Here is a 26267-nt window from a genome sequence, read left to right on the forward strand (position 1 = left end):
ATTATCTTTATTTCATTATGGCTGATACTAAACACAAAATAGTTATGGTTGGTGATTTTTCTACAGGTAAAACTTGTATGTTAATTAGACTTTCACAAAACTTCTTTGATACACAACATAATCCAACTATTGGAGCATCATTTTTGAAAGAAGTAATGTTTGTTAGTTTTTAGTTAATAAATTAAATTAAAATGATTAAAAAGAAAGTGAAATAAAAATAATACTTCTAGTGAACTTGAGAATGGAAGTAAAGTTGAAATGAACTTATGGGATACAAGTGGAGATGAACGATTTAGAAGTGTTATGCCTGTTTATTTTAGAGGAGCAGATTGTGCTATTATTGTTTATGATGTAACTCGTCGTGAAACATTTGAAAGTCTAGATTATTGGATTGATTTAACACGTAAAAGTGGAGGAGATGATATTGCTATTGTTCTTGTTGGTGCAAAATGTGATTTGAAAAAAGAGGTTAGTGATGAAGAAGCTCAAAATTACAGTAAACGTGTTGGATATCCACTTATTTTATGTTCATCTTATAGTGGTGAAAACATTACAAAAGTATTCCAAACTGCTGCTTCATCAATAAAAAAATCAGCTGTGACAGTTTCAAATAACTCAGGTGTTAGTATCAATGACCCATCACCAAACAAGAATGCAGGGGGATGTTGTTAGTTTTAATTAACATCAATAATAAAATGATTTTTTTGTTTTATTTATAGATTTTGTATATAAAACATTTTTTTATTTAAATATCAAAAAAAAAACACAAATTAAAAAATAAAATTTTTTGTTCAAAACAAACTGAAAAAAGATTATTTAAAATAATTGATGGAATATATTTCTCCAGAAGGATATCGTCTTGATGGAAGAAGAACAACAGAAATGAGAAAGTGTGAAATGGAAATTAACTTTTTAAGCACTGCTGATGGATCAGCAAGAGTAAGAATGGGTAATACTATTGTTGAAGCAGTTGTATTTGGTCCATTAGAAGGAAGAAGAAGAAATAGAGAAGGAGCTGAGCTTATGGTATCATATTCACAAGCTACATTTGCAACAAGAAAAAGAAGAGAACAAATGCACGATAGAACAATGATTGAAACAGCAGAGTTATTAAAACAAATGTATGAACAAATTATTATTACAAAACTTCTTCCAGAAACTATGATTGATTTAAGAGTACAAGTTATGCAAGATGATGGTAGTGTTACAGCGGCTGTAATTAATGCATGTACATTAGCATTAATTGATGCAGGAATACCAATGATTGATATTGTAGCAGCAGCAGAAGGAGGATATATTGATGGAAAAATGGTAGTTGATATGAATAAAGATGAAGAGAATGTTGGAACAGTATTTAATGTTCATACTGCTATAATGCAAAAGAGTGGTGCTGTGGCATTACTTCAAACAGAAGGAAAAATGCCATTACAAAGACTAGGAGATTTATTATCTATAGTAGAAGAAGGAGCAAAAACAATAGGAATTGAAATGAAGAAAAGAATTAGAGAATATGGTAATGAAGTGTTATCATATCAAACTATTTGATCTTAATGAATATTGATTGGTTATGATATAGTTTCATTCTTCGTTTCTTTTATTAAAATTGAACTTATTTTCTCTATTTTAAATTTCTTGTATGACTACTCCACAAGACTCTATTAATAGTCAACAATTATCTTCACCAGCTTTCAAAGAAACTAAAGAGTCTGAGTTTGATGATTATTCACAAAATAGTCATTTTATTAATCCCAATATTATTGCATTAGGATTAGCTAAAATAGGAATAAATTCTGTTCTTGATGCATTAGATAAAGGAGAAACAGCAAAAAATGAATCACGACAACCAGTTTTACCTAATAAAGCATATGAACAATTAAATTTATTTAATACAACTCATAAAGTAATTGAAGAGAAAACAGGAAAAAAATAACAAAGAAATAATCATTTGCATTAGATTAATTCAATTTGTAATTTCATTAACAATTAGTTAAACAATATAACACGACTTATTTTCTTTATAATAGTTTTTATAAATCAAATCTACAAGATATTCTACTGACTCAACAACTTGGCTATGTTGTTTAGCAGTTAATGCAAAATACCTCATGGAATGTTCTGTAGCAAATTGTTGTGCAATTCCATTTTGAACAACAACAGAACCATCCGACTTATTTCCAATAAGAATAAGACTCATATCCTGTGAGCCATATTTTTTGATATTTGTATAAAGTTGTTGAAGTGCATCAAAAGATTCTTGAGATGTTCTATCAAATACTAACGCACATCCATGACATTTTTGGAAATAAAAATAATTGTTTGGGTCATCTTTTTCAATTCCCATTGAATCAACCATCTCAATATCAAATACGTTTTTCTTTCTTTTATCTTCTTTGTTTATTTTGTCAATTGAAACAGGATTTTCATGAAATTCTTCATTACAATATTGTTGTATTAGTGATGTCTTTCCAACACCAAATGTTCCAACAAAGACAATTCTCATTTTAGGTTTATTGGGTTGTGTTTGGTTCATGCGAAAATAAATGATAAAATTATTGTTTCTTTTTGTCTCTTTTCAAAAAATAAATATTTATCTGTGTTATATATAACGTAAATAAGAAAGAATAAAAGTATTGTTGATTAGAACTACATAAATTTTATAATGATTCGTCTCCAACATAATAAAGTTGATAACGATCCTTTGTTGATTAAAGCAAGAGAAATGACAAAAGAATTCCATGAACATAGTGGTAATTGTATTGTTAATGGAGTAACATATACATACTCTGCAATTGAATTTTTTGAAGGAGCTCAACGAATGTACATTGCTACAATTAATAGAAATGGTCAATTGTCAAATGGTAAAGCAAGTTGTTTACCTGAAGCATATGCTCAAGCATTTAAATCATTTATTCAATAAATAGAGAAATATTAATTGAAAAAAGAAGATATAACCAACAAATTAAATTAATTTTAACTTGATAAACATATTTTTTAGTTATCATTTTTCCAAAGAGATAATGTTCATTATTGCTTTGTGTAATTTCTTAGTACTACGTACTAATTTATCATATTGTTCTATAGGAACAAGTTTATATTCACCACTCTTAACCATCCTAATAATTTCTTCTTTATTAATTTTTTTATTAGTCTTTCTTGGTTTCTTTTCTTCTTTATCTTTTTTATTTTTCTTATCTTTTTTATTTTTCTTATCTTTTTTATCCTTCTTGTCTTTTTTATCCTTCTTGTCTTTCTTATTTTTCTTGTCTTTCTTTTCTTTTTTATCTTTTTTATCTTTTTTATCCTTCTTGTCTTTCTTTTCTTTTTTATCTTTTTTCATTTTCGGTTTCTTTTCTTCAGAAGAACTGTCTGATGACTTATGCTTTTTATCATCACTACCTTCTATGTCCATATCATCAACTGGTTGTTGTTTTTCATGAAGACAAGTGGAGGCTTCTTCGTTGTTGGTATGTTCAGTAGATAGTTCTTCTGCATTAGCATTCTCAAATCCCTCAAAGAGATCGTTGATTTCATGAATACCTTCTGGTGAAGGAGAGGTTGAATTGACATTAATTTCTTGAATGAGAACCTCATCATCTTTCTTTGGTGTTTCAGTCATTGTAATACAGATCTGATATACAAAATTCCTTTCTCTTTTAAAGGTTTTTCTCTCTTAAATTAGACCAATTTCAAAGTATTTGTCATCTTACCCTTTTTTATCCCTAAATTATAATTATTTTGATTAAGTTTTTTTTTAATTCATTTAGTTTTTTATGATTTAGTTTCGTTTTTTTTTCACCTCAATTGGGAGTGTTTTTCTCTAAGATAGTATTTTAAGTTTGTTAAAATAATTTACATAAACATAACTCTTTATTCCATTATAAATCCGTAAAATTTTTATTTTTTAATTACTATTATAAAAAGATTGAATAAATTTAAAAATATATTTTCTATATGAAAAGAACAAAAACGAATAACACACAAAGACATTATTTAGAATGAGAAATGGTTTCAGTAGAATCCATGAAAGATTCAATCTCTAAACAAATCAATGGTATATCGTCTGGTGTTGTAAAGTTATGAGAAATCATTAATACCCAACAAATAATACGATTTAATAATGTTATTGCTTCAATTCTTCGAATACATTCATCAATTTTGATTGGATCATTTTCAACATGATTTAATTCTTCATATGTAATAGTGATATATTTATTTGATTCAATAAATTTATGAATTACATTAAATGTTTCTTTTACATTTCCTTTTTGAATTGCATTAACTATTTTTTCAATTGATTTTGATACTTTAAAATTACTTCTAAATTTCGGAAGATTGATTGGATTAAATGATGATGGAAATTCTTTAATATTTCTTTTTGCTCTTAATTTTTTAAGTTTATACAACATAACACTATTTTCTATTATTTTATTAATTGTATTTATAACTCTTTGTGACCTTCTTGTATGGTTATCAGTTACAGGAAAAGTTTGTAAGAAAGTAATTAATGCAATTGCCATTATTAAAGATTCAGATAAACGTTCTTCTACTAGTTTGATATTAACGTCATGTTCAAGTAAAAATTCAGATAAAAACATTGCTGAATGAAGTATAAGTTTTGTTGTGAAAAGTGATGATAAAACAAATGATTGTTTTAAGTCAGAATTTGAAGCAATTTCTTGAAGAATAGAAAGTAATTCATCAGCATTATTACTTAATTCAATATGGTTTGTTGTAATACTTGATAATAATGGACAAATAACAAGAATAAGTTCTTTAGTTATAATAATAAAGTCTTTATTAATAAATGGGTGTTTATTTAATGCATTCATTGTATCATTAATTTGTTTTAATACATCAATAACTTCTTTTTTACTATTTTTGATAAAATCAACATCACTTAAAACTTCTAATAAGAATTGAATCTTAGCTAAAGTTAATTGAATTGCCATATTACTTTCAATAACATCATTATATCCTCTCCATGAAAAACATACATAAATAGTTAAAGATAATATTCCAATCATTTCATTTCCAATATCATTCATAACAATTGGATTTTGTGATACTTGTGAATAAATTAACTGAACTAAATTTCTAACTTTTTCTCCTCTTTTTTCATTAACTAATTGACTTCCTTTCATATCTTTAAAAGCATATCTATAATATTTTTGAATAATACTTAACATTTCTTCAGTTGGACAACTTTGAATTAAAATTGATATTAAAATTGATACGTTATTTTGTATTGCTTTTAATGGAACTGCATCTATCATTAATGAAGATGAAACATCAGTAATTCTTCTATGAATTTGATTAACACCTACTGATAATAATACTTTTTGTAATTCTCTAACATATCTTACTGGTAATTCTGTTTTTCTTTTTGGATTTTCTGAAAGAATATCATAAACTGCTCTACTAATTTCATTTCCTACTGTTTCTAGAATTATACCAACTGCTGTTGGATGGAGAGAAATATGAGCATCTCCAGATACAGCATTTTTAATACTAATAATTTTATGATATAAATATCCAACAATATTAATATTAAATGAAAGTCCTAATAGTAATTGTCTTAATACAGTTAGTGATGTGTTTTTCAGATTTTTAATTGTTTCTTCATTGACTGGATCAACAACATCTTTTAATAAACTGCTAATTGACCCTCTAACTTGATTTGGTATTCCTTTTAATTGCATACCACTAAATCCATAATATTTAACAAGACATAATTTTGCTGATTGTGCAACCCATACTATTGGTAAACATAATGAATATACATTTCCTAATAATTCTAAAAGTTCATCAATTTGGGTTTGTGTGTCAGGAGTTGTTTTAATTAATGTAATAACATTAAGAATAAGTTGAACAAAATATCCTCCAAATCTAAGATGAGACTGGCAGAATGTACTAAATGAATTTTTAAATTTAGTTAATAAACGAATTGGATTTTGAGCTGGTTTTTTAAATGAAGGTAGAGATGTGTCTGGATTATTTGATGAAATAGGTTTAATTATTCTTTTATTAAGACATGGTTGTAATGGATCAGAAAATGACCTTTCTCTATTTTTTTCAATGAATCTACTTGGAGTTAAAGATTCTCTATCTTCAATTGATATTTCACATAATAAATCATATAAATCAGATAAATGAATATGAGTTGAAACAGTGTCATCAAAAATAGAATAGAATGAATTAACTAATAAATACATTCTTGGGAATAATCTAAAATATCGATGAAGATCATTAAAATACTTTTTACTTTTATCTACACTTTCATTCTTCAATGATTTAATTGTTTTATCAACTAAATCATTAACAAGTGTTGTTTGAACATCAAATAATCTAAAAATTGTAGAAAGAGATTCTGAAAGATTTTTTAAATATTTTTTAATTCCAAATAATGCAGTTTGATCAAGATTTTCTGGAGATGATTGTATTAATGCAAAACATGAATGAAAAGGTACTAATGGATTAGAAATATTTCCAAGATTATTTTTTGATAAATAATTAACAAATTGATTTGACTCTGAAATAAGGGGAAGAAGTTGTTTCATCCCATTAATTAATTCATCTTTAGTTTGATAAGTTAATAAATCATCTAATGCAAAAACAATTCTTAAAAATATAGGATGAAGAACTTCAACAAATTTATTATCTAATGGTTTAAAATCATCTGCTCTCAATTTTCTTTTAGAAACTTGTGAACGAATAAGTTGAATTGGTTGATTAAATGCTGTGTCATAATCAATATTTTGAATAACACATATTAATTGAACCCAACCAATAAATCTTTCAAAATACCTTTCACTTCGTTGTAAAACTAACCAAAATGTTTTTGTATGTTGGTCTCTAAATGAAAGTAATAAAATTTTACCTAAAACAGCTCGTAATTGATAATATGCAATCATTAAATGATAAACTGGACCAATAACACAGTGAAGTAAAGTATGTGTATAATTTATCATAGAATGATTGTCATTAATTTGAATAGCCTGAGTAAATGATTTAATAATATCTCTTGTTATAAAATTTGATGGAGAATCATTAAATCCAACATATGAACTACATGAATTACAAAAATCATCAAAATTCTTACCTTCTTGTTGAATTAATAAAACCCCTTTTCTACAAATTAGAACTCTATCATCTGCAATATTTAATACCATTTGAATAACAGACGTTATATCAATTTCTTCACTTGTTTGATTAAATAATTTTAAATTTCTTTCACTTAAATAATATAATTTTTGTATTATATCTACAACATCCATAAAAGTACTTCCTTGTTCATAATAACCTCTAACAATACATTCTCCTAAAAGTTTATTAATTTTAGTGTTAATTGATCCATTTCCTTTTTCAAAATCTGTGATACTATGATAAAAATCAATCCAATCATATGTTGTATATTCTATGTCTCTTATTGTCTCATCAATTCTCCCATTTAATTTATCTGTTTCTGAAGATAATTTAATTAAATCAAAATGTTCTTGTTCTGTAATATCCATTACTGATGCATATGCCATTAATAAGAATATAATACTTCCTTTATCAATTATCTTTAATTGTTTTTGACATAATAAATAATCATGAAGAGAATAAGTTGCATAAGAAGGTGATGGAGAAAATTGCAGTTGGTTCCAATAAGCAAATAATTCAATCATCCATCTTAATCTACCACTTAAATTTGTTGGTTCAATTTTTGTAACACCTTTAAAATATTCATTCATAAAAAAAGATGTATTTGAAACAGAGTCTTGTGTTAAAGATGCACTTCTTGTTGATAATGTCATATATCTCATTATTCTTAAATAGTCATAAATACAATCTTCTATTTCTTTATAATCAGATAATGTGCATTGACCTAATGCTTGAATATAAATAATTCTTTTATACATAATGTTTAATAATCTAAATTGTGTTAAAGCTAAACGTTTTAATGTTCCATATGTTTGTAAAATATTTACAATCCATTGAATAAAATAAGGTGCACTTTTTCTTGTTAATTTACCAAAATGTGATAATAATTCTCTTTGTTTATCAAATAATTCCATAAGTTGAGGATCTCCTGAATTTCCTAAACATCTATCAATAGCAAGCATAAAATTTTGTCTATTAGAAGAAGATAATTGTTCTTCAATTATTGCTCTATTAATTTGGTCTTCAGTAATTTTTAAAAAACTTTCAATAGGAGCAAATTCTTGAAGAATAGAATCTTTATTTTTATACCATTCTTGAGCTGTGCCAAAAATGTTTTGTTTGTCATGTTGTTGAAAATAATAAATTGTATTGATAATATTATTTATAACATTAATAGGTTCATTCCAATTATTAAGATAATTATTAATTGAAAGAGTTAATTCTGTTATAATAGTATTAGACGTATTTTCCCTTTCAAATGATTCTAAAATTTTTTGAAGAAGTTTAGAAACAGTAATAAATAATTCAAATTCTTTAATCATAGCACATTGTTGTCCACAAGTTAATGTTCTTTTAATAAATGTTTGAATAACAGAAGCAATAAGAACTAAAAATTGAAAAAGTTGATAATAAAATTCTTCAAATATTGGTTCATGAATACTTTTAAATACTTTTAATCCAAATTCTTTCCAATTTTGATTTTTATTTTGTTCCATTTGATGAAGACTAATTTTAAATTGATTTGTATTTTCTTGTGCGTTTCTAAATACTTCAATTTGACCAATAAATCCTGTTGGTTTAAAATGAAAAATATCAAAATATTTTTTTTCTTCAGTTAACATTTTATCATTTGTCATAATCATTTCTTCTATTGTTTGAGCTTCTTTAATATTTTTTATAATTGGTGTTAATTCAATTGGAATATTATTTATTTCTGTATTTTGACTATGACAAATTTTTTTCATAATAAATATTTGTGAATATGCTTTTTGAATTGTAGTTACATTTTTATCAAATCCATGGTCTATTACTTGTTCTATTGCAAAAAATGGATGTTCACAATTTAAAACAATACTTTGTGCTACTTTTAATATAAATGAACAAATAGATGTTTCAATATGTTTATCTTGATTTTTCTTGTCAATTGCTTTATTTAAGAGTTTAATAATTTCTGTTGTTTGATTGTGTTGAAGAAATGAAATTCCTGCAATAACTACTAAGTCATTATAAATTAAAGGAAGTTGTTCATCTAAACAATGGTCAATGTCATTTGTTTTATTTCCAAAATTAATCATTTCAATAATATGTTTTTCAATCACTTTATATTCTTGAGATAATATTTTTCCTATAGAAGGACTCATATAATCAAATAATTGTATACTACGTAATAATAATTTTAATTTATTCCAATATCTTTTAAGTGTTTTTCTAACTTTTTCTATTTGATTGTTTGAGTTTCTAAACATGGAAATTGTTTGTAATAATACATTACATGATTTATAAAATTTAATACATTCTTCTGCAAAAACTTTAACAGATGGAATGAAAAGTTGAATTTTATTAAGAATATGTTGTTTCATTCCATTCATTAACTCTTCATTAAATTCTATTTCATTCATTTCAAGATATGGAATTCCATCTTCTAAATTAAATTCTTTTATTTTATTGAAGAAAATTTGACAATTTTCTTTTGTAAATTGATTCATTGTCATATCATAAAGAATTCTTAAATGTTCAATTCTTCTTAATCTATTTTGATCAATTAAATCTTTTTGAAGTAAGAATTCTCTTATAGTTTTATTACAAAATACTCTATCTTCAATTCCTGTATCATGAATTATCCTTTTAATTTGTTGAATTACCATATCAGAAGATATTATATCCTTTTTTTCAATAACTTCATAACACATTTGACGAAAAGGAAGAATAAAATTAATAATACTTGAATGATATAAATCAAATTTCCATTGCATTATATTTGTTAATTGAGGATATTCATTTAATTCTCTTCTTGTTTCAATTTCTGCTAAAATAGCAGCTTTAACAATATCAGATATTTTTCTAAAATAAGTTTCATATAAATTAAGTGAAAGAAGAAGAGAAGTAGGTTGATTTTTAAATTTATCAAAAAAGACAAATCCATCTACAACACTTTCACATATGTCAATAATTTTTTTATGTAAAGAATTAGATTTATAACTTAAAACACCATTAATTTTTTCAAGAATAACTTTAGTTTGTTCAATAGTTAATTCATTACTTGAGGCATTAAGATTGTCATAAGAAAATGTTTGAAATTTATTAAGTAAATCATTACATGATTCTAATAAATTAGTAATACGTTTTGATAATAATGTATTTCCTTTATTTGATAAACAAATAGTATCATCTGTAAAAGAGAAAAAGACATTATTAATTTTTACAACTTGAGAAAATATTTTTCTAGCTTCAAGCATAATTTTTTCACATGATTGTTGATTTGATAATATTTGGTTTTCATCATTTGTTTGATTCTTTACAAAATAATAGAAAATAATAATTTGTTTATAAAAGAATAACATCTTATTTGAATAATAACTTTCAAAGTTTATTAATTTCTGAATAGCAAGAGTAAATGAAGAAAGAATTATTGTGACTCTTTGTTGAATAATTTTTGTATCTTGAATTGATGTAACTGAAGAATAATCTTCATTTAATGTACCAATAAGATGAAGAATTTTAATAATATTTTTATTTTTAAAAGAATTTATTGATGATATTAATCTTATTATATTTAAAGCATTATCAAGAGTTTTTCTAATATGATAATTAATAAGTTGAAATTCTATTCTTGTAGAAGAAGAAGAATCTGAATTATATCTAATTGTATTAAATAATTTAAATGAATATACTACATCAATAATAATATCTTCAATATACTCTTTTTCTGTAGCTCTTTTAATAAACATTTCTTTCAATGTTTGTAAGACTTCAATTGGAATATGAAGATTATTATAAGTTGATAATACATCATTACAATATCCTTTAAATGCAATTTCAAAACAATCAACTGTTTCTCTTGTTTGTAAAAAACAATTAACAAGACTTAATGACCTTATAAAGAATGATTTAATTTTTGTTTGTACTGATGAACTTTTTGTTTCATATCCATCAATTAATTCATTTATTTCAAGATACATTCTACTCCAATTTACATATGGTTTTACTAAAAAAATTAAATAAACAAGAAGTTTATTATATGACTGTTTTATATAAAAGAATGTACTTTCATCCATTGCACTTAAATCAATTGTTGGAAGTGTTCTATCAAATTGTTTTGAATAAGAATATAAAATAAGCATTATAACTGCTTTACATGAAACAGAAGGATATAATAAATTTAATGAAAATTTATCAACAAGACAAATATATTCTCTAAAAAATGAAAACATTCCACTAATTGCATAACAATGTTTTGTTAAATCTGTTCCTGAAACATAATTTTTTAATTCATTAGAAAGTATTGCAAAATCTTCAACTAAACGTTCTATTGAACAATTATTTAAACATACTTCAACTATTAATCTATTCCATCTTAATAATTCTTGTGTATATGCTTCTTTTGCATTATTATCAAGTTTTCCATTTGTTTGTTTTAATAATTGAATGAGAGGTAATACCATATCTGAAAATTTATCAAACATTTGTGAAATTGATAATATAGAAGGATGAACATTTGAATTAGAATCTGATAATAAATATTCTACTATTGTTGATATTTTATTAGACTCTTCTTTAAGAAGATTAAAGTGTGTTTCTTGAGTTTGAATATTTTGAGAAAAGAAATTAACACAAAATGAACTAACTGTATTACATAATGTAAGTATAGTAAAATTTATTCGTTGTTGAAGAGAAAAATATTTAAATGAATATTTATATGATGTTAAAATTGTAGATGTTAATTTAAATAAATCACTTTCAAGTTTACATGCAGCATTTAAACAATCATTCATACTATTTGGGTTTTGATGATTATTATGTGTTGTAGCAATACATGTTGCTTCTAAAAGAATATAACTACAATACAGTGGTAATTCTTCAGTAACATTTGTAATTGGTATTGAATTGGTAAGTATTGATATTGCATATGCCATACATTCTTTTAAAAATGTTGGTAATGTAAATCCTCTATAAAAAACATGTTTTTGAAACATATTACACATCATATCAAGTAAATTATGTGAATATTCCATTGCAACTTCACCAATATATTCACAACAATCAATAACTTCAGTTAAAATTGTTTCACAAATAGTAAGAAGTTGTTGAAGTATATTTTGAAATTTTTCCATAGACTCATATTCAATTGAAAATACTTCTAATTTATCAAGTAGATTAATTAATGTTCTATCTACTGGTTTTCTTTCTCTACAACAAACAACAAATCTTTTAATAGTTTCTTTTATTGTAGAAATTGCTTGTGGTCTTTGTAGTTTTGTAAAAGAATCAAATTTTTGAGAAATTAAATGAATTGTAATAACACAATGAACAATCTCTTCATCTCTTCCTTTCCAAATAGCTGATGAAATTAATTTTTGAATTTGATTTTGAAATTTATCGGTTAAAGTAATATATTGATCTTTGGTAATTGTTTTCTCAATTAATTGTTTTAATCCACCTAATAAATCTTTCTCTAACTTTTCAATTTCATAACTATCAAAATCCTTTGGTAAAAGAAGCATACAATATTGTTTTACAACAGAATTAATTTGAATTAATCGTTTTAATGTAATAACTATCATAGAAAAGTTATTATCATCAATACATTTTTCAATTGTAGTAAGATGATTCTTCATTCTAGTTTGTGCCCAAAGTAATATATCCATTTCATCTTGAGATAAATTATTAATAATAGCAACTCCTTCTTCAAGTTCACAAATTAATGTTGACATTTTTGATTTATTCCCACTTATAATACATTCACTTACTTTTTCAAGTATTTTAGTAAAGATAGAAAAATACCATTTTAATTGACTTTGTTGGAATTTAATATCTACAAAATTATCTTCAATATTAATAAAATGAAATGGAAGAAAAAAATGGATTTGTTCACATAATCCCAAAAAATCTTTTGCAAATCCAACTGGTTTTCTATTTAATGGAACACAATGGTCATTTGCTATTGTAATAGTAAAATGTACAAATGCTTTAAATGCTTCACTTTGTAATTGTTGATAACTTGTTTTAAGCATTTCCATTATTGGTGTTAATGGTGTATTAAATTTAAATTCTGGTGTAAAATGTTGATGTTGTCCAAAGAGAAATAAAATTGAATCAAAAAATGATACTATTTGACGATATGTTGTTATTAAAGAATCAATAATTGGAGATGATTTTGTAGTATTTAATGTTTCAATTAATAATGATGGATGATAATTAAATTGACTAAGTTGTTGTTGAGTTTCAATAAACCAATCATTAATTAAATCATTTTGAAAAAGAACAAATACAGGAGATTGGTATTTCTCTTGCATTTTATTAAGTTCTTCTAATGGATTTCCAATTCCATAAAATGCTTTTGACAAAAATGCTTTAATAATACTAAATAATATAGAAAGCATAGTTCTACAAAAAATATAATTTAGAGTATAATACAATGTAGTATGTGTAACAACTGCTCTATGAATATAAATTTGATAATTGATTAAATCACTTTGTTTTAAATTAGTTAAATCTCTAAATTCTTTTGATAAAAGCATTTGATGTGCTTTAGTTCTAAAAGGTAATTATTTCTTTTTATGAAGTTAATAGAAATAATAACAAACTTAAAGAAGAAATTTTCAAAATTCATTTTAGTTGAAACGTATGGATATTCTTTTTCAACAAGATGTGTAATTCCTTCAAGCCATTTAGAGAATTCTGTATTGTTTTCATTTAAAGACTTTTGTAATTCTTTTATTGTTTTATTATCAGGCTATTCTTATTTAATTTCTATTTCTTTTTTTTATCACTTCAAATAAAAAATAAAATCAAACTTCAGTTTCATTAATTTCTTTTGTTAAATCAATATATGTTTGTAATATTAAAAGAATAACATCTTTGATGTGGTAGGATGGATTAATGTCCATCAAAACTGATTAAACAGTTTAATATTTATTTAATGAAATAAAAAATATAAAAATTATTATTTAAAACAAAAAAAAAGAAAAACATTTAAAAAACTGAAAATCATTAATTATCATGGAAATTGTCGAACTCCACAATGAACAACCAAAAGAACGTACTTCTTCTCATTCACATATCACTGGACTTGGTTTAGATGCTAATGGAAATGCAACAAATAATACATGTGGACTTGTTGGACAAGAAAATGCACGAGAAGCACTTGGGTTGATTGTTGAGATGGTAAAAGCAAAACGAATGGCTGGAAGAGCTATTTTACTTGCAGGAGCACCAGGGACTGGTAAAACAGCATTGGCACAAGCATTAGCAAAAGAATTAGGAGAACATGTTCCATTTAGAGCAATGGTAGGGTCAGAAGTATTTTCATCTGAAATTAAAAAAACAGAAGTATTAATGGAGAATTTTAGAAGAGCAATTGGGATAAAAATTACAGAAATAAAAGATGTATATATTGGAGAAGTTAAAGAAATTAGTCCAGAATTTCAACCAAATGCTGTTGGAGGATATGGAAAAACAGTATGTGGAGTAATTGTTTCATTAAAAACAAATAAAGAAACAAAACAATTAAGATTAGACCCAGGAATATATGATAAATTACAAGTTGAAAAAGTTGCATTAGGAGATGTTATTAGTATTGAATCAAAATCAGGTGATGTTAAAAGAATGGGAAAATGTGATAGTTATGCTTTAGAACATGACCTTGAAAATGATAAATTTGTTTCACTTCCTAGTGGTGATGTACATCAAAAAAGAGAAGTAATAACACATGTCTCATTATATGAATTAGATGCAGCTAATATTAAATCACCAAATGGAGTTGATTCTTTTGGAGGGAAAAAGATTGAAATGACTGATAAATTAAGAAGAGAAGTTAATAAAATGGTTAATAAATATATTAGTCAAGGAATTGCTGAATTAATTCCAGGAGTGTTATTTATTGATGAAGTTCATATGTTAGATGCTGAATGTTTTGCATTCTTAAATAGAGCATTAGAATCAACATTAGCACCTATTGTTGTATTTGCTACAAATAGAGGATTAGTCCAAGTGAGAGGAACAGAAGACTTTGCACCACATGGAATACCATTAGATTTATTAGATAGATTATTAGTAATTGTAACAAAACAATATACTCTTCAAGAACTTTTAAAAATTATTAATATTCGTGCAGGAGTAGAAAATGTTGAACTATCAGAACAAGCATTATTATCATTAGCTGAATTAGCAACACAAACATCATTAAGATTCACTCTTCAAATGTTAACACCAACATCTATAGTAGCAAAAACAAATGGTAACATAGTAATTCAAAAAGCTGATGTTGACATGGCAATTTCATTGTTTGCTGATGCAAAAAAATCAGCAAGTACTTTATAACAAAATTTTGATTGAAAGTATTTGTGTTTTTTATTTTTTTTTTTATTTAAATCATTTAATGAACTTAAAATAATATAATATTAATTTATGACAATGAAAACTCTTTTTTATCTATTGATACTTCTTATTTTGTGTTGTGATGGTAAAAAGACAAATAAATATGATGAACAAACAGTAAATGATCTTGATCAAAGAAAAAAAGCATTTAAATCATTTGAAATAAATGAAAGAGATTTAAAAGATGATAAAGTATATTTTAAGAAGTTAAGAACAACAATGAAACGATATAGAAATTTAGATGATGCAAAAAGAACACTTGAACGTATTATTAATAAAAGACTTATAAATCAAATAGAACAACATCAAAAGTCAATGCCATTTATTTCAACACCAAATCCTAAGAGTTATAAAAAAATGGTTCAAGTAAAAACAAGAGATATTTTAAATAACTAAATTTTTATGTTTATTTCTTTTTGTTTTTTGTTTTTAATTTTTTCTTTTTATTTAACTTAAAAATGAGACGTATTAAGTCAGAAATGACTGACCCAATAATTGTTTCTTATTTATCAGATGGTGTATTACTTGAAAAAGAAGGAAGAACAAAATTATCATTCAAATATGAGGAAAAAATATTTGAGCAAAAACCACTTAATGGACAATTATTACAACAATATAAATTTGATGAACTTATGGGATTTATCACACTACCAAATTGTGTTGTTTGTATCGGTATTAAAGGAATAAAATGTGTAGAAATTAATAGACAAGTAATAAGAAATGTGGTTGATATTAAAGTTCTTCCTTTGATTCATCCAACAATAAAAAATGATTTATACAAAACTGACAATAAACTCATACAAGATATTAAGAAAATGCTTGATGATTGTTTATTGTATTATAGTTATGATATGAACATAACATTATGTTTTCAAGAAATGAAGAAACAAAATAAAAAAATAGATGATAGATTTTATTGGAACAAAAGTATGCATAAAATGATTGAAGGATTTAAGGAATGGAAAATTATTTTTGTAGATGGGTTTATTCGTTCAACAAAATTTGAATATGGAATTAATTATGTTTTATTTTCAAGAAGGGATTGTTCAAGAACTGGATTAAGATTTTCTTCAAGAGGTGGTGATATTAATGGGAATGTTTCTAATTTTGTTGAAACAGAACAAATAATTGAAAAAGATGGAATGATTTCTAGCTTTGTTCAAATACGAGGAACTATTCCATTAATTTGGAAAACAAATGAAGAAGATACTTTCCGACCTAAAGGGAAATTTTATCAAACAATATATCAAGATTGGTGCATTACAAATCATTTTGAAAAATTAAAACAAATATATGGAGATGTTATTGCTATTAATTTATTAGATAATCATGGACCAGAAAAAGTATTACATGATATGTATGAATTTTATTTAGGACTTAATAATAAATTAAAAGTAGATTATTATGCGTTTGACTTTCACAAAGAATGTGCAAATAATAAATATGAAAATATAAGATATTTACTTAATTCAATTAATAAAAGAATGATGACATTTAATTTTTTTACAATTAATAATGAAGGAAGAATTTTAAAACAACAAAATGGTGTAATAAGAACAAATTGTATTGATTGTTTAGATAGAACAAATGTAATACAATCATGTATTGGTAAAATGATTCTTGAATTACAATTAAAAGAATTTAATGTTCAAAATCCACAATTAACAATTTCAATAAATACAGACTATATGAATATTTGGGCAGACCATGCTAATCAAATGAGTTTTAGATATACAGGAACTAAAGCAATGAAAACAGATTATACTAGAAATGGTAAAAGAGGATTTAGTGGTGTTTTATCTGATGGAAAAACATCAGTCAAAAGATCATTTATTTCTATGACAACAGGACAATACCAAAAACCACAAGAAATGTTAAATTTATTATTAGGAAAAATATTTTTTTCAGAACAACAAGAGTCTTGTGAGAGTGTAATTTTATGCATTCGTAATGTATTAAAAACAGATATTTCAATGAAAAAAGCAAATCAAACAAAAGTTCATATTCATATTACAAAAACACATTATACTGAATATTTAATTGAAAGTGGACTATGTATTTCTATGTTATTAGATGATGTTATTGCATGTGATATCACCCATGATCCAAGAATATTATTATTATATACTAAAACAACTAGTTTACCAAAAATGTTATTTATTTCTGAAATATCATTATCATATCAACTTGCATTTCAATTAAATAAATCAAGACTAATCACACCACCACCTGGATTAAATCTTCTTGATATTGGAAATAATTCATCATCATATTTATTACCTTCTTTATCAAAAGAAATTAATGTTCGTTTTATAACATGGAATATGGAAAAAATATTAATTCCACCAGATGGTGCATTATTAAATGAAGTTATGAAAGAAAATGATAAAGATATTATTGTTCTTCAATTAAATAAATGTAATTATGATCCTTCAATGTTTATTGGAGATTATCAACCACCATTTGATTTATTTAAAAATATTTTTTTATTACTTAATGCAGTAATATCTCCATATGTATTAGTTGCTGTTCATACAACAGATATTATTGCTCAATGTGTATTATTAAAAAGAGAAAAATATAAAAAATTACATAATGTTGAAGTTAGTAATGTTTATTTTGAGAAATCTAAACCACAAAAATGGTCAAAACTAAAGTGTTGGGGAAGTGCAATTTTATTTAGTATAAATGAAACTACATTAGCCTTTTTAGCTCTTCACCCTTTACAAAATATTCAAGGAGATGAATCAATGTTTATTAAATCACAAATAGATCTTAATACAGATGTTCAAGAAATCTTCTTTACAATTTTTGAACAACCTCCATTGAATAAAATACCTTCTTTTGATACAGCTATAAGACGTACAAAAGCATTTGCATCAAATGGTATTATTTTTCAAAGAAGTATTTGGGATTGTATTGACCCTACAAGTAGACATTTATTACAAATAGAATCTCCTTTATTAAATGAAGGAAATGAAATTGATTTAAAAGATAAAACTTTTCATAATTGTGTTACTTCAACATTCTCTTTTAAAGATTTTCCAACACCATCTTTTGTTGATTCTTCAACTCTAAAAGTTAATATAGACAATATTCATTTAAAATTAACATCTAAAATAGATAAACCTTTATTATTAACATTTAATTCAAAAGTTCTTTCTTCTGTTGTTACTACATTATCTATATCTCCAAAACGTTATGAAACTAATTTTATACAAACTGTGTTAACTCTAAACCATTTTAATTTAGATGTATTAAAAAGATATTGGATTACTTGTATTATAACAGAAAAAGAACATGAAATTGGAAGATTTATTCTTCCATTAACATTTATTATTACAAATCAATATATTGAAAAATGTATTGTTTATCATAATAGAAAAAGAGTTGGGGAATGCTTAATTCATTTATCTAAAGATCAAAAACATCAAGCACAACAATTAGAACCTCAACCTCCTTTTAATTCATTATTATAAATGAAATAATTCATAAAATTAAATCATTTTTCGTATCTATTTCTTAGTTCTTTGAAGAAACTAAAAATTTAAAAACAACAATGAATAATGAAACTCCCTTAGAAACAACAAATGATCTCAAACAACTTTATGAAATTATTCATAATAAAATAAACATAGAAATGAGAGAATTAGAAGAAATGACAAAAAATCTTGAAAAGAAAAAAAGAGATATAACTGAATTAACTCAAAGTTACTTAATAGCAAAACAAAATGCAGAAATGGAACAAAAAAAAGTAATTAGTGAAAAAAAGAAGAATAAATCTTTAAAACAAATAACATCTATTAATCAACAAATATTATCTATTAATGAAGAAATAGAATCTTGGATCAAAGAAAATAATATTGATTTTGATATTACTTCTTCTGATAATACTTTCTAAAAACAGAGTCTATACATTCTTTAAATCCAAATATAATATTCAGAATGATTAAATACTTTTTTAATATAATTAAAATTATTGTATTATTCCTTTCATAAATTTTATTGGTTATAACTTCTTATAACTTATTTCTTATATTCATCTTTATTATTTTCAAATCAATACATTTGATTTAAAACTAAATTTCTTTATTGTTAATTTTATTTTATTTCAATTTAATAACTCTAATATTCTTTTCTTAATTCTTTGTTTTTTTTTTTATTTGAATTAGTCTTATCTACTTCTAATTAATTAGTCAAATAATTCTATTATACACTCTTTCTATATCCCTAGAACCAACAACAAATAAAACTCTTTTAAATAAAAACAAAATACTTCTATTTACTGCAATGAAATAAATAATTATATGCATCATAATTATTCTTTTAAATTTTATCGTTTTAAGTCATAATAATGTTAAAAACTCTTTTAAAAATTTGTAGTCTTCTTTCTTTCATTTTCATATTGAAAAATTAATGAATAAAATTTAACCATATACCATTAAACAAATATACTAAATTATACCTAATTCAATTAAGTTGAATCACATTAATTTTAGTTTATTCCATAGAAATGGTTTGTTCAATCAGAAATATTGAAATATATATTTTATGAAGAAATATTTTATAATAACATTTGAAAATAATTATATAAAAAGTAATTCTAAGTCTCAAATTCATTTAATATGATGTGGGTTACTAACAATAAATAGGGACAGTTGTTTAGCTACGAAGAAGTAATGAAAATAAAAAGAAAAAACATTTTTGTATTGAAAATGAACAAACCCTTATATTCAAACCCTTTACATCTCTAATGAATCAAAGAGAGAATGTCTACTGAGATTAAAGAAGTTAAAACACCTCAACAACAACAAAAGAAAGAAAGAAAGCCAAAACAAAAGGCACCTAAAGTAGATAATGAAGGAGCTAAAATTGATACAAGAAAAAGACTTGATAAAGAAGGAAATTTCCCAGAATGGTATTCTCAAATTGTAGTTCAATCAGGATTGATTGAATATTATGATATCTCAGGATGTTATATTTTAAAACCATCTGCTTATGGAATTTGGGAAAATATCCAACATTTTATGGATGCTAGAATTAAGAAAATGGGAGTTGAAAATGCATATTTCCCATGTTTTGTTTCACAAGCTACTCTTAAAAAAGAAGAAGATGAATTAAATGGATTTACACCAGAAGTTGCTTGGGTTACTAAATCAGGACAATCTGATCTTCAAGAACCAATTGCATTAAGACCAACATCAGAAACAATTATTTATCCAGCATTTAAGAATTGGATTTCTGGACATAGAGATTTACCAATCAAAGTTAATCAATGGTGTAATGTTGTTAGATGGGAATTTTCACATCCATATCCATTTATTAGAACACGAGAATTTTTATGGCAAGAAGGTCATACTGCTTTTGCTACACAAGCTGAAGCAGAAAAAGAATGTCATGAAATTCTAGAATTATATGCATCTGTTTATGAAGACCTTCTTGCTGTTCCTGTTATTAGAGGAAAAAAATCTAAAGGAGAAACATTCCCAGGTGCATATTATTCATTAACTGTTGAATGTATTATTCCAACTAATGGAAGATCAGTACAAGCAGGAACTTCACATCATCTTGGACAAACATTCTCTAAATTATTCCAAATTGAATTTGAAGATGAAGATAACAAGAAACAACTTGTTTGGCAAAATTCATGGGGATTATCTACACGTTCTATTGGTGTTACTATTATGACACATGGAGATAATAAGGGTATTATTGTTCCACCACGTGCTGCACAAAAACAAGTTGTTATTATTACTCTTCACCATAAAGGATCTCCTAATGATGAGATGGATGCTAAAGCTGAAGAATTAACACAAGTTTTAATTGATAATGGAATTAGGGCATTTGCTGATACTAATGAAATGCATAAGCCAGGATGGAAATTTTCAGAATATGAAATGAGAGGTATTCCAATAAGAATTGAATTAGGTCCAAGAGATTATGAAGGAAAGAAAGTTGTTATTGTTAGAAGAGATAATGGTGCTAAAAGTGAATCAAGTTGGGAGGATTTAATTACAAACATTAAAAAGACTATTGATGAAATGCATCATGATATGTATGAAAAAGCACTTAAAGCAAGAGATGCACATGTAGTCAAAATTTCTACATGGAATGAATTTATGGATAGTCTTGATAAGAGATGTTCATGTTTAGCACCATGGTGTGAAGGAGAAGAATGTGAAAAGTGTATTAAGACTAGATCAGCTGCTGAATCAATTGAAAGAGCTAAGAGTCAATCTGATAAAGAACAAGCTATTTTAACAGGATCTGCTAAAGTACTTTGTATTCCATTGAAACAAGATCCACTTCCAGAAGGAGCAGTTTGTTTCCAATGTGGAAAGAAAGCAACTACATACGGATGTTTTGGAAGGTCATATTAATATGATTGTTTCCATTTGAGGAAGTAATTTAAATTTAATATATTTTATTATTTTTTTATTTGAAGAATAAAAAATATAAAATAAACTTTGAAAGACACGAAAAAAAAATTAAAGGAATAGTAAATACAAGATGCATGGCATTGATTACTCTTACGACTCAGGACAAGAAGTTAGTGAATCACTAGAAGAAACAATTGATAGTCATAGTGTTGATATAGAAAATGAACTTGAAAAATTAAATAATTTTATGTTAGAACGGATTGAATGTCAAAAAGGAATTGAGGAATGGAGAAATGCATGCGACCATTTATCATCATGTTTTGAAAGAGGGGCAATGATAGAAGCTCAAGAAGAATTTAACTCTATTATATTAAGTGATATTGACCCAGAAGTTTTTAGTAAATGTGTTGATTTTATGAAGATGTGGACTACACAAGAATTTAATGAGAATGCAATGTATGGACTTAGAATGCTTTGTGGAGCTTTATCAAGTAAAGCATTACAAAGTGTTGATGTAAAAACAGAATTAATTAATTGGATATGTCAAAAAGCAGATTCATTTGAGAAAAAAGCATTTTGTTATGCTATGATAATATTTGGAATAATTGTTATACGAGATGATATGTTGGATAATTGTACTGAATTTAGAGAAAGAGTATTACTTACCTTTATTCATACCAATGGATTTACTATTGATAATCAAGGAAATATTAGTAATAATATTGATGCATTAGCACAAAACGGAACATTTGAAGATAAAGAAATTAATTTATTTGATAGTAGTACTGATGTAAAATGTTCAGAAATATCGAATGAATTATGGGAATTATTGGAATTAAAAGGATGTTATTGTTCAATGAAAAGATTTCCAAATGACGTTATTAATTCTGTAGGAACACCATTTATTCAATTTAACAATAATATAAAAAATAAAATCAATAAAGTTACATCAGGAATTATTGTAACAAGAGATGATATTAAATGGGAAAAAAATGAAGAATTAATGAATGAAGAATATGTATTACAACAAAGAATTCAAATGAGTTTTATTCTTTATAATGATTATTTATATAGTGAAGCAATGTATTTTATAGGAAATATTATGTCAATGGCACAAGACTATTGTAAAGAATTAATTCAAGGATTTCCATCAGAAATAAATACAATAAATGAACAACGATTAAATGGACTTTTAAATATGTTTACAGGTATTGTTTATGAACATCAAATTATTTCATTATTACATGATTATAGAGCAAAAGCAATTAAACAATTTATTATTAATTGTGTTGATTCATTAACTTCATTATTAGTCTTAAGACAAAAAGCAACATTAGGTGTACTTAAACTTCTTCTTTCTATCCCAGATAATTTTGATATTATTGTAGATACTAATATATTAAAACAAGTTATTATTTATGCATCATCAAAATCTGAAGATAAAGATATAATTATTCCATGTTTTAGTTTTGTAAGAGACATTATACATGCTCCAATAATAAAACACTTTTTCACTACTCTTGGTTATCCAAATCAACCGTATCAAAGTGTTTATGTTTCTTCAACAGGAATTAGAGATTTATATTCTAAATTAATATATCAAACAAATGGAAGTATTGAATTATTTAAACATATATCAGTCATTCAAGCACTTGTAAAAAGTGGATTAATTAAGATATTTTGTAGAATAATTAATGGGATTAATATTAATTGTGGATATTATGAAGCTCATTGTAATGGAATGATTGAAATTCTATTTGATATTCTTCAATTTGCTTCTTTAGTCCCAGAGGCAAGTCAAGTCATTATGAATGAACCAAAACAAAAAAAGGTAGAGGGTGTAATGGAAGAAAAATTACAAAGTGATGAAGAAATTGATGAATTAAAAGATTCAAACATTGAATATACTAAAGAATTTAATGGACCTGCAATGTTAAAAACATTTATTGAAGATGTTAATATTTCACGAGAAATTATACTAAGTGTTACAAGAACAGTATTTCACTGTATTTCAAATAAAGAACAAAATCATCAAATTATTGAAACATTAAAGAAAAATGGATTTGTTACTGGATTAATGAATTTATTGGAATGTGAATTTGATGATAAATTAGATGTTGATATAGTCTATTTTTCAATACAAATTTTATTAATTATGTCTAAAGAAGATGATGGAGTTATGGCAATATTAAAACCATTAAAAATTGGTGAATTATGTGGAAAAGTATTACATAAAATGAGTGATAATGTTTCATTAGAAAGTAACAATGGAATTAAATTATTAATTAATGCTGCACAAAGAATGATTCAATTTATTACAAATGGAAATAATATTGAGAAAGAACATTATTTTATTAAACATATTAATTTATTAGATAGAATGGTTGTTGAATTTGATAAAAAAGATGCATTAACATTAGTTTACAATCATCTTCTTAAAGAAGGATTGATAAAAGCAGCAGAAACATTAAGACAAGAAGCAAAATTAAATTTAACAAACCAAAAATCTATTGATACTGTGACTTTTGATGAAGTTGTAAAAGATTATATCACTCATCAACACCTTCAATGTAAAAAATGTTCTACTATTATCCCTGAACAAAAAATTACTCAAAAACACCATTGTGATAATACTCATTGTAAAAATAATGAAATTTCATTAAATCTTGCACATAGATTAATGAATAGAATGTGTTATGGAAATAATACGATGTATGCAAACCAATATAATATGACGTTAGCATATAGTTCTAATTCAATTAAAAGATTTATTATTGATTCTCCTGAAGTTGATTCACAAGTAAGTAGTTTAGCAATTATTGATGATGGATTAATCGTTGGAACAAATTCAGGGGCATTAAAAATGTTTGAAAATGATAAAACATATTATGATTGGTTTGCTTATAATGGGGATGGAATTCATTCAATTGACCAATTAATGGTTAATGAAAAAAGAGTTTATGCTCTTAATGAAAATGGAAGTTTAATGACCTTTTTATTAACTGACCTTCAACAAAGAGATACTACAACTAATCCTATTAATCGAATTGAAGGATATGGTGCTTTTACTATATCTAATAATGGAGATATAATTTGTGGAGCAAGTAGAACAGAGAAAAAACTTGATCTAATTGATTCAGCAACCTCAGAACTTATTGAAACACTCATCATTCCTGATATTCCAATCACATCCCCACCAGTATTTTCTCCATGTGATTCATTACTATTTAGTTCAAGACGTCTATTTGATATGAGACAAAAAAATCCTATCTATACATTTGATTTTTTGACAAGTTATAATGGAGGGATGTTTACTTCTGATTGTCTTGATGTGTTGATTGACTCAGAATTGTGGGATCTTAGAATGTTAAAATTAAAGAAAACAACAGACTTATTAAATGGGTGTTATTCACGAGTTATTGATGATGACATTTTTGTTAGTTTTAAATATGATGAAACTGAAGAACATCAAGGTCATTCATTAGTATTTAACACAACCTTTGCTGCATTTAATATGGATTGTAAAATGATTAGTCGAACAGATGTTGTTGACTCATGCTTTGAATATTCAAAAGTTATGGGAGATGGATATATCAGTGGAATACCAGATGTGTCGATTAAAGCAAAGCAAGTTGGTGTGATTGTTAAAAAAGAACGTGCGAATGTATTATTATTTGAATACGCACAAAATAAAAGAAATTACTATGATAATTTAGAGTCAAGTGATGATGAACTTTCAAGTGATGATGAAATGTCATCTTCTGCTTTTGAAGAAGAGTATGAAAATAATAATATTTTTGGTAATGACTATATTAATAGTGAAGATTTAGGAAGTGATATGGAAAGAGAAATAGAATATAATAGAGAAATGGACCAGAGTGATGATGATTTTGAAAGTTCAAATGATCACCTTCATGAAGAAACTGATGGAGAAGATATTAATGATGATAATATTATGTCAGAAGATGAAGGTGATGATAATTATGTATACGATGGATTTATTTGTGATGATGAAGAACCAGAAGAAGAGGAAGAGTCTGAAATGTTATCAAAGAGTAAAGAAGATGAATAAGATAATTCTGATTGTTTGGTTTTTGAGGTTGTTATTGTTTTTCAAAGTTTAGTTAAGGCAAAAAAGAAATAAACACGAAATTCAGTGTAAAGAGAAATAGAAAAATTTTTAGTAATTACTTTAACACGTTATGAATAAGTTACACTGGTCAATTCTGAAAATAGATTAAATAAGAACTAGTAATTTGTAAGAAAGTAATTAAAAAGTGGGAAAAGACAGGAAAAATAAGAAAAGGCAGAGCGAAGATGAGAACTTAAAATTAAAGGGTTTATTTTTTTAAGGAAAGAAAGAAAAAA

At 25.1% G+C, this 26267-nt stretch overlaps 11 protein-coding genes across 11 annotated transcripts; 8 read left to right on the forward strand and 3 right to left on the reverse strand.

Moving 5' to 3' along the window:
* The first annotated feature begins 13 nt into the window (after positions 1-13).
* On the forward strand, positions 14-711 carry EHI_040310 (Rab family GTPase). The gene is made up of 2 exons (XM_643813.2): positions 14-157; positions 231-711. The coding sequence occupies exons 1-2, from the start codon at positions 18-20 to the stop codon at positions 670-672; spliced, it is 582 nt and encodes a 193-aa protein (XP_648905.1). The 5' UTR covers positions 14-17; the 3' UTR covers positions 673-711.
* Positions 712-828: 117 nt separating this feature from the next.
* Positions 829-1545, forward strand: EHI_040320 (3' exoribonuclease family protein; the record flags this gene model as incomplete). The annotated part of the gene is made up of 1 exon (XM_646755.1): positions 829-1545. The coding sequence occupies one exon, from the start codon at positions 829-831 to the stop codon at positions 1543-1545; it is 717 nt and encodes a 238-aa protein (XP_651847.1).
* Positions 1546-1987: 442 nt separating this feature from the next.
* Positions 1988-2530, reverse strand: EHI_040330 (GTP-binding protein, Ras family; the record flags this gene model as incomplete). The annotated part of the gene is made up of 1 exon (XM_646757.1): positions 1988-2530. The coding sequence occupies one exon, from the start codon at positions 2528-2530 to the stop codon at positions 1988-1990; it is 543 nt and encodes a 180-aa protein (XP_651849.1).
* Positions 2531-2998: 468 nt separating this feature from the next.
* On the reverse strand, positions 2999-3616 carry EHI_040340 (uncharacterized protein; the record flags this gene model as incomplete). Its single annotated transcript, XM_646759.1, has 1 exon — positions 2999-3616. One exon carries the CDS (start codon positions 3614-3616, stop codon positions 2999-3001), a length of 618 nt encoding a protein of 205 aa, XP_651851.1.
* Positions 3617-3986: 370 nt separating this feature from the next.
* EHI_040350 (uncharacterized protein) lies at positions 3987-14030 on the reverse strand (the record flags this gene model as incomplete). Its single annotated transcript, XM_646760.2, has 3 exons — positions 3987-13677; positions 13728-13876; positions 13938-14030. The coding sequence occupies 3 exons, from the start codon at positions 14028-14030 to the stop codon at positions 3987-3989; spliced, it is 9933 nt and encodes a 3310-aa protein (XP_651852.2).
* A 112-nt stretch (positions 14031-14142) lies between these two features.
* EHI_040360 (ruvB-like DNA helicase, putative) lies at positions 14143-15462 on the forward strand (the record flags this gene model as incomplete). The annotated part of the gene is made up of 1 exon (XM_646761.1): positions 14143-15462. One exon carries the CDS (start codon positions 14143-14145, stop codon positions 15460-15462), a length of 1320 nt encoding a protein of 439 aa, XP_651853.1.
* An 87-nt stretch (positions 15463-15549) lies between these two features.
* EHI_040370 (uncharacterized protein) lies at positions 15550-15915 on the forward strand (the record flags this gene model as incomplete). The annotated part of the gene is made up of 1 exon (XM_643532.1): positions 15550-15915. One exon carries the CDS (start codon positions 15550-15552, stop codon positions 15913-15915), a length of 366 nt encoding a protein of 121 aa, XP_648624.1.
* A 62-nt stretch (positions 15916-15977) lies between these two features.
* On the forward strand, positions 15978-18998 carry EHI_040380 (uncharacterized protein; the record flags this gene model as incomplete). The annotated part of the gene is made up of 1 exon (XM_646763.1): positions 15978-18998. One exon carries the CDS (start codon positions 15978-15980, stop codon positions 18996-18998), a length of 3021 nt encoding a protein of 1006 aa, XP_651855.1.
* Positions 18999-19078: 80 nt separating this feature from the next.
* On the forward strand, positions 19079-19420 carry EHI_040390 (uncharacterized protein; the record flags this gene model as incomplete). Its single annotated transcript, XM_646764.1, has 1 exon — positions 19079-19420. One exon carries the CDS (start codon positions 19079-19081, stop codon positions 19418-19420), a length of 342 nt encoding a protein of 113 aa, XP_651856.1.
* Positions 19421-20288: 868 nt separating this feature from the next.
* Positions 20289-21899, forward strand: EHI_040400 (prolyl-tRNA synthetase, putative; the record flags this gene model as incomplete). Its single annotated transcript, XM_646765.1, has 1 exon — positions 20289-21899. One exon carries the CDS (start codon positions 20289-20291, stop codon positions 21897-21899), a length of 1611 nt encoding a protein of 536 aa, XP_651857.1.
* Positions 21900-22029: 130 nt separating this feature from the next.
* Positions 22030-25971, forward strand: EHI_040410 (uncharacterized protein; the record flags this gene model as incomplete). Its single annotated transcript, XM_646766.1, has 1 exon — positions 22030-25971. One exon carries the CDS (start codon positions 22030-22032, stop codon positions 25969-25971), a length of 3942 nt encoding a protein of 1313 aa, XP_651858.1.
* Between the last annotated feature and the right edge of the window lie 296 nt (positions 25972-26267).

The sequence above is a fragment of the Entamoeba histolytica genome, genomic scaffold (genome assembly GCF_000208925.1).
Source record: "Entamoeba histolytica HM-1:IMSS scf_1104750516891 genomic scaffold, whole genome shotgun sequence".
Lineage (NCBI taxonomy): Eukaryota > Evosea > Mastigamoebida > Endamoebidae > Entamoeba > Entamoeba histolytica.